Source organism: Chaetura pelagica, unplaced genomic scaffold (genome assembly GCF_000747805.2).
Source record: "Chaetura pelagica isolate M959 unplaced genomic scaffold, ChaPel_1.0 scaffold356, whole genome shotgun sequence".
Classification (NCBI taxonomy): Eukaryota; Metazoa; Chordata; class Aves; order Apodiformes; family Apodidae; genus Chaetura; species Chaetura pelagica.
Window position 1 is genome coordinate 10,087,405 of NW_009953964.1, and position 8,047 is coordinate 10,095,451.

Below are 8,047 nucleotides of genomic sequence, written 5' to 3' on the forward strand. Positions count from 1 at the left end.
AGCAGCCCTCCTCTGCCCCGTGCCCTGCCAGGGTGAGGTGATCCCACGGGCAGCTTGCCCAGGCTGGATCTGCCTGCCAACCTTGGAGGGAGGGATAGGAGCAGCAGAGCAGCGTTTGCAGGCCTGGGAGATAAAAGCAGTGCAGCACAATGTCTGCACTCAACACTGGGGCTTGTTATCTCCCCTGGCTCAGACCGAGTCTGGAGGATGTTTCCATGCAGGGCTCAGCTGATTTAGCAGTGGAAAAAGGAGCTCGGCACAAAACATTCCAGTAAATCCTTCACCTGAAAGTTGCCTTTTCCTCCCTGGTTTCCAAAGAAGTCGAAAGTTGTGTTGGGCTGGAACCAGGTGAGCAGAGAAGAAGGGTTAAATGATTTACAGCCTCAAGAAAATTGGAAGAAAACATGATGTGGAGGATGCTGGATCAGTCTGTCTTTATATTTCCTACCTGTTTCTGTGCCTGACCCCTCGTTGCACATCTTTTCTCTAACCTGTGAGCAGGGATCTGAGCCTGAAGAACCCAAACCCAGCTGCAGGGTGGCAGGTTGGCACATGGCTGTACCTGGCCAGATGTGCCCAAAGGTAGCAAGTGCTCCTCGGCATGATGAGTGGAGCAGGATGCCAGCCCTGCCAGAGGGGATGGGGAGAGCACTTCCTCCAAAGGAAACTCATCCCACAGTGATTCCTGGATATCCCTGACCTGAGAGTCCCAAGGAGAAAAGGAAACTCATGAGCAGAAAATATAAATCTCCCTTGGTGCCAGGGCTGGCAGCCCAGCACCCTGGCTGAGCTCCCCCTGTGCCTGGGCACCTCTCTGGATGTGGCAGAGGGTGGGAGGGGGACATCCCTGCCTGGGGCCCAAGATAGCCCAGCAGCTGCCCGGGACCCCAGCCAGGCACCTGCCCTGGGCAGTCCCTGATTTGGATGTGACCTTTGAGCCTTGCACCACTGCCCAAGGCTGGGGACGTGGCCAGGGTCCCTGGTGGAGTGGGGACCCACCCCCACACCCAGTCAGCAGCAATAGGAAGAAGTGGAACAGCTCCTTTCTGCCCTTCCCTGGCTCCTGGTTGCACCCACAGGGCAGCAGGGGTGCTCCCGGGGAGTGGGTGGGAGCCAGGAGTACCCCATAACCCTTCTGTCCTGTCTCTGCTGCAGTGAGGCTCCATGACAGCATCTCCGAAGAGGGTCACCACTACCTGATATTTGACCTGTGAGTAATGGTTAGAAGTGTCTCTTAATCCACCAGCAGCTGCATGCTTCCACCCTAGGGCATGGGTCCTGCACCCCCACCCTGCCCCCCGAGCTTTTTTGCCCAGCACTCCATCTCATCCAAGCCTTTCTTGGGCAGGGTTTGAACCCAGTTTGGGACCCTCAGGCCAGGCAGAAGGCAAGTCCCTGCCCTGCACCCCCAGTGCTCCCCCCGTGCACAGTGCAGTGACATTTCAGGGGGCTTGGCCAGGGCTGAGGGTGCTGTAAGTGAATCCAGCTCCCTCGCGTGCCGCGGGGACTGGGCGTGACCCCCCGTTTTCTTGCAGGGTCACCGGTGGGGAGCTGTTTGAGGACATTGTGGCCAGGGAATACTACAGTGAAGCGGATGCTAGGTGAGCACAGACAGACACTGGGCCACGGAGGGGACAGCAGTTGTCTCTTTTTCCTGTGAGCTGCTCCCTCCCTGGGTCCTACGTGTCTGGCTTTCCACAGCACAAGCTCCTTCCACACTGGGAGGTGTTTTACAGCTGCTTTGCAGCACGTACTTGTAAACCAGATGTGTAGTGCCAAAAAAAAACACCCAACCAACTCTTTTTAACTCGCTCGATTCCTGTGCCAAGAAATGCCTGTGTTACCAGAGAGCTGGTCCCACCTCGACCCAGGCATCTGGCAGCCAGCACTGGCAGCATCCTCCTTCCCCAGGCTGGTGGCACAGCCCACATCTGGCATCCTTGTGAAGAAGAAGGGACAGTAGGGTTTGTTGGGCTGGGGATGATGGGGTGTCTTGGGCTGGCAGGGAGGAAGCACAGCATCAGCCTGGTGGCCCAGCCAGGCGTGTGGCAGCACAGACACCCTGCAGTCCTCACCCTTTCCCCTTGCAGCTGTATTGCAGTCCCTTGCAAGAATTTCTCTGGCCTCATCTCCCCCCTCCCATGCTCCCACTGTCACTTTACAGGGACCCTGCAGCAGAAACAGGGGCTGGGCACTATTTCAGCCCCCACCTTTGGTCCTTGCAGCTTGGCCAGGAGACAGCATTCAGCTCATTTTATTGAGGGGACATTATCTGGCCCTCTCCAGGCTCCAGATGTATCACTGTGCCTCTTGGCTTTGCCAATTGGAGTGAGGCATAGCCCATACAAGTGTCCAAGGGAATGGTGAACTCCATGCTACCTCTGTCTGGATGGAAATATCCCTTATTTCTGGGCAGAAAGCAATCTCATTTAATGGGCTGCCCACACTCAATCCACTTACAACCCATCCACTTATTAGTGTCATACAAATAAAATAACATTAATGTAAATAAAGACCTTCTGCCTTGCACACAGCTGTTTGGAGCAGAAGTGATCATTGCCTTGGTCTTTTTCCCTTCCTCTCTCACGCATGCAGCAGAGCTGGGGTTTAATGAACTGAATATAAAGCCAACAGAGGCAGTGAGAGCCCCTTGCATTAGAGGAGCCTGGGGAAATGGGGGTGAAGAGAAGGTTAGCTCCATGTCTGAGGAGCACGTCTGCTCTGCCTGGGTTTGGAGACCAAATCTGGGCTGGTGTTGCATCTCCACCTCCAGTCCCCAGTGTTCCTTGGAGACTCTGTGGCCCCTGAACTCCTGCTCACAGTAGCTGTGTGTCCTCTGGTGAGGTCTTACTGGGTTACAGCTGCTCTCCCCGAGTTGATGGCTTTTAGTGGAGAGGGATGCTGGGCTGTGCTGCAAGGCGGGTGGTGGGAAGCACGATGGGGAGAGGGACAGGGGAGGTGAAATGCAGCCAAGTAGAAGTGTCTATGGAAACTCTGAGTTGCTGGACACTTCTGTGAGCTCTTTCCTCTCTCCTGCAGCCACTGCATCCAGCAGATCCTGGAGGCCGTTCTGCACTGCCACCAGATGGGGGTGGTTCACCGGGATTTGAAGGTAAAAGCTTCAGGAGAGATTCCTGTGGAAGGAGGTGGGGACCCCATCTGTGATGCAAAACCCTGTGCAGCAATGCCCAGAGTCCTCCAGGGCAGCTGAAACAGTGGGGAGGAACACTGTGCAGGGCTTCTGGAAAGCCACAGAGCAAAGACCAGCTCCAGGGTGAAACAGCACAAGGCAGAGGGGTTAGTCCTTGTAGTCCATGGTCCTGTAAGGATCTGGGGACACTGGGACACACAGCAGGACGAAGCAGTTGGGGAGCACGTCCAGAGCCCCAACCTTCCTCTGTCCTGTGCTGGGAAGGTCCCGCACAACAACAGAGCCCCCAGGAGGGGTTTGTTCCTCTCTCACCCCCATCTCCTTCTGCAGCCTGAGAACCTGCTGCTGGCATCTAAGCTGAAGGGTGCTGCTGTCAAGCTGGCTGACTTTGGCCTTGCCATTGAGGTGGAGGGGGACCAGCAAGCATGGTTTGGTGAGTAGGACCACCCTGAGCTGGGGCATCCTCCAGCCCTTGTTGGTGTGTTTGGGGGGAGGCTCCAAGAGGGACAGACATCTTCCAGGATCTATGGGAGTGCCCTGGCAGCACCAGGCTGGGAGGCACAGAGGATGAGGAGTTTTATGGCTCCAGCTGAGCCCCCGGAAACACCCAGTATTGATCCAGGACACAAGCAAACAGCTCTGCAGGGACTTGGTGAGTCACCAAGATGCCCTGGTGAGCTGGATGAGCTGGTGGCAGGGGGAAGGAAAGCCTCATCCAAGTGCTGGAGGTGCATACCAGAGCACTCCCACCTCCTGCACCATCCTGAGGTTTGGATGCTGCCATGGGCAGAAAGCCATGGCTTGCTGTGCTCTTGGGAGTCACGGAGGTTTCTGGAGGGAGGGTGCCCGTCCCGCTGGGCCGGTGTGTGCCAGGGCTCTTGCAGCAGCTGGGCAGGCTGGGGGGGTCTGGGCAGGGGTGGCACTGCCTGCCAGCTGCCTGTGACAAGGTGTCTCTCCCAGGTTTTGCTGGCACCCCGGGATACCTCTCCCCTGAGGTGCTCCGGAAGGATCCCTATGGCAAAGCTGTGGACCTCTGGGCTTGTGGTAAGTCTGATTGGGACTGAAAGCCTGGGAGTGGGCTGGGCTGCATGGGATGAGGCAGGCTCTTGATCCAGTTGCAGCCACTAGAGACATCTTGGGAAGATCAGGGTGGAGGATTTACCCAAGAAGTGGCATGTTACCCTGGGCTGTCCCTTTTCCCAGCCCAGTGGCACCCTTATCCAAAGGATCAGCTCCCTTGCTATGCACCCAAAGCCCCCAGGCAGGGAGGTGCTGTCTCTTTTGCCCGGCAGTGCCCTTGGAGTCAGGCAGTGCCTCCATGTAGCTGCAGCCAGAGGGAAGCCTTTTTCACCTGTGACGGGGAGGAGGCATTGCCCAGCCCTGCCTGGCTTGAGGCTGTGCATGGTGGCTGCCAGAGCCATGTGTCTGGATCAGCCACGTTGTCCCCAGTCACTGAGCACATCAGCACAGAGCTGGGCCCACCACTGAGCCTTTTGCTTTTTCATCAGGGAGCAAATCCTCCTGTTTCCAGATTTCTCAAATTCTCTGCTTGAGTTGGGCCAGTCCCCAGACTGGGTCTGCTCATACCTCCAGCAGTGAACTGATCCCACTGATCCTGCATCTCCTCTTCCCTGCAGGAGTCATCCTCTACATCCTGCTGGTCGGGTACCCACCATTTTGGGATGAAGACCAGCACCGACTCTACCAGCAGATCAAGGCTGGGGCTTATGACGTGAGTCGGTTTCTCTTGCTCACCCCTTTCACGGTCTCCACTCTCTCCTGCTGTCCCCATGTTGCAGTCAGCTGCTCCAGAAGAGCAACCAGGGCAAATTCAGACAGGAGAGAGCAACTTTCTTTGCTCTGGTCACAGAGGATTGGCCAAGCTGCCGTGCCCAGGTGCACACATCAGCACGTTTCAGGTCCACTTTGCAGGACACATAGATCTTTCACCTTTCTCCCTCCACCCCTGCTCTCCAGTTTTCCAGCTGCCAGCTCTTTTCCAGTTGCTACTGGCTCTCCAACCTGTCTGATGGGCAGGAGCAAAGGGTTGCAGGAGAACCAACCCAAGTGCAAAGGGACTTCTGCTCCTTTTGTGGCTCCCTGCCATTTCTTACCTCAGTACCTTTGCTTTGGCAGTTTCCCTCCCCTGAGTGGGACACAGTCACTCCAGAAGCAAAAGATCTCATCAACAAGATGTTGACCATAAACCCATCCAAGCGCATCACGGCAGCAGAGGCTCTGAAGCACCCCTGGATATCAGTGAGTTTGGTGGCACTCACCAGTTGGGGTCAAAGATCTAGAGATGTGGGGGGAACATCTTGCTGGGGAGAACATGTTATCAAACATGCTGTCCAGCTCTTTTTTCCATCCTGAGAACACTGCTAAGCATGGATGGTGACTCGAGGGGTTAACTCAGAGGGCAGCCAGCTCTCCCTGCAAGCCCTTCACCACCAGAGCAGATCCTGCAGACTCCAGAGATACCATCTCCTGCTGTCTATGAAAGTTTTAGCTGCTGCAAGCAGCTCTTGCTGTGGCTCAGGGATGTGTGTGTTTGTGTGAGAGTGGGGCTGGGGGAGCCCCTTCCCCCTTGGCACCTGCCCTGAGCCAGGTCTCTCTCCTCCCAGCACCGTGCCACCGTGGCGTCGTGCATGCACAGGCAGGAGACGGTGGATTGTCTGAAGAAGTTCAATGCCCGGAGGAAGCTGAAGGTAACTCCCATGGTCCTTCCAGCTGGCTGCGAAATGATGGGTAGTGGGAAAAGAGAGGTGGTGTCTCTGGGTCGGGGGCATGGGGGTGGTGGATGTTTGGGAATTCCTGTGGTGAAGAAGGGAAAAGAGTCCAAGTGGTGGCTGGCATCTGGCTGGAGCTCCTGAGTGCTTTGAGGAAAGCACCGAGTCCCACAGTGCCTGAACACTGGGGCAGGGACTTTCCCACGGGAATCAGGGTTGAGAAAGCTCCTCTCTGGGGCAGGATGTGGATCTGAGAGGCACAGTGAGACTCCTTTGCCTGATGACCGAGACAGGTTGCAGCCAGGGAACAAAGTTATCCACAGACAGGCAAAAAGCTCTGGCTCACCCGCTTCCCTCCCAAAAGCTGCTGTGCCCAGACCCCTCTGAAACCACCATCTCCCCAGGCTTCGCTGCCAAGCTGGAGCACCTCCTTGGAATGCCCATCTCCTGGGTGTTGCTCAGCCCCAACTGGCAGCACGGTACTGGGAGCAGGCTCTGGAAATCATGATGCTCCTCCAGAGCCAGAGACACAGAAGAAGACAGCGCTGGTCTGCCCGGCTGTCAGAGCCATCAGTGCTCCAGGCCTGACCATGGTGTAGCACAGAGCAGTGCAGCTGCAGGCTGCTAATGAGATTATCAAGAAAAGAAACTGGCTATAAACTATTATTACTTTTCAGCTAGACAAGTAATCAAATTAGTTCAGGCATGCACTTCAAAATAGTGATCCATTACTGTAAACAATTAGTCCAAAGTAATCTCATTATGAGCTGAGGAACTAGTCAGTAGAGTCAGCTGGAAAAGGGGAAACATTTTTATGAATGTTGTTTTGCTATGTTGGTCCTTGTGTGGCTGCCATGAAAAAAATCCCTGCCCCAGTCTTAGCTGGCATGGCTTTAATGGCAATTAAATCCAGTTCCACTCCTGGTGGGTCCCCTCACCAGCAGCTGCTGGCCCCGGTCAGCAGGGTCATGCTACATCTCAGACAGGGCAGAATGAGACCAAAATGCACTCTGGGGATATTTAATACCCCTTTAATCTGAGAGGAAAGGCAGTTTTGGAGAATGCAACCCAATGCCCTGGCACTAGGGATACTGAGTCCGGTACCTGCTTTTGATGGCAGGAGAAGAATACCAGCCCGTGGGCTGGTTTCCTTCCAGCGAGGTGGCTGGAGGAGGGACAGGTGACAAGCAGGGCTTTCCTCCCCCAGAGCTGGGGGGAGTGATGGGGATGTGGGGGCTGGGGCCCAGCATGTCCTTTCCTTCTGCCTTCTGTCTTTTAGGGAGCCATCCTCACCACCATGCTGGCCACCAGGAACTTCTCCGGTAGGTGCTGTCACTGGGGCTCATCTCCTTGTCTTACAGGGTGCCCAGGGAAAAGCCACAGGGTCGCTGCAGAGATGGCTTTGCCTTGGGTGTCACAGCAGGGCTGAAGTTGCAGCCTGGTGTCTCTGGGGTTGTGTGGTATTGGGTGATAGTCCAGGCCAGGACACCTAGTACCTCCAGGCTAGCTACTGGCTTGGGGTGCAAGAGAAAAGGTGCCTAACTGAGGCACAGCCTTCTCTAGAGATTCAGATTTTTGGGGTTTACATGTACCCAACCACCTGGTTCATGCTGGGGGCAGCCAGGGCTGCAGGCAGCTGTTTTTGTGTTCTCATGGAGATGTTTGTGGCTCAATGAGAGCGTCATCTGCACTGAGAGTGTTGGAAAGGTCCCTGGGTGCCACAGCAGCCAGATGGCACAGGCTCTCTCGGGTTCCTCTGCCTCACCCTCCTGGGAGCCAGCCTTGTAGCTGGTGTTTTACAGACTGGGATCCTGCTGGTTCCCAGGCGTGGCACCAAGAAGGAACCAGGTGGCTGTGGGGGTCATCTGCTTGCTGTCCCCTCCTGGTGCTGGGGAGGGCCCTGGCAGAAGGGCTGCAGTGGTGGGACAAGCCAGCTGAGCCTGTTATGTCAACTGAGCAGGCTGTTGGCAGCCGCTTGGTGTTAGCTGTGTGTTTTGGGGTGTTTCACTGCGGCGCCCCAGGGATCGGGTGCAGCAGGTGGGCAGGGGGGAGCAGAGGCTGCTGGCCCAGCCAGGTGCCTGGGGAGCAGGGCAGGGCTGGTGTCTGCATGTGTCGCGAGGGGATCACACTGACACATTTAGCACTTGTGGGCAGCGAGCGGTGGCTG

The 8,047-nt window shown here is 56.1% G+C and overlaps 1 protein-coding gene across 2 annotated transcripts in view; it reads left to right on the plus strand.

The window, feature by feature from the left end:
* CAMK2A (calcium/calmodulin-dependent protein kinase II alpha) overlaps positions 1-8,047 on the plus strand; it is a 30,745-nt gene that overhangs the window by 11,862 nt on the left and 10,836 nt on the right. For both annotated transcript variants that reach the window (XM_010002039.1, XM_010002040.1), the window contains exons 4-12: positions 1,156-1,210; positions 1,536-1,601; positions 3,040-3,112; positions 3,482-3,584; positions 4,112-4,195; positions 4,789-4,883; positions 5,288-5,410; positions 5,776-5,859; positions 7,160-7,202. In XM_010002039.1, coding sequence (XP_010000341.1) covers positions 1,156-1,210; positions 1,536-1,601; positions 3,040-3,112; positions 3,482-3,584; positions 4,112-4,195; positions 4,789-4,883; positions 5,288-5,410; positions 5,776-5,859; positions 7,160-7,202 — 726 coding nt within the window. The remainder of the gene's footprint in view (positions 1-1,155; positions 1,211-1,535; positions 1,602-3,039; positions 3,113-3,481; positions 3,585-4,111; positions 4,196-4,788; positions 4,884-5,287; positions 5,411-5,775; positions 5,860-7,159; positions 7,203-8,047) is intronic.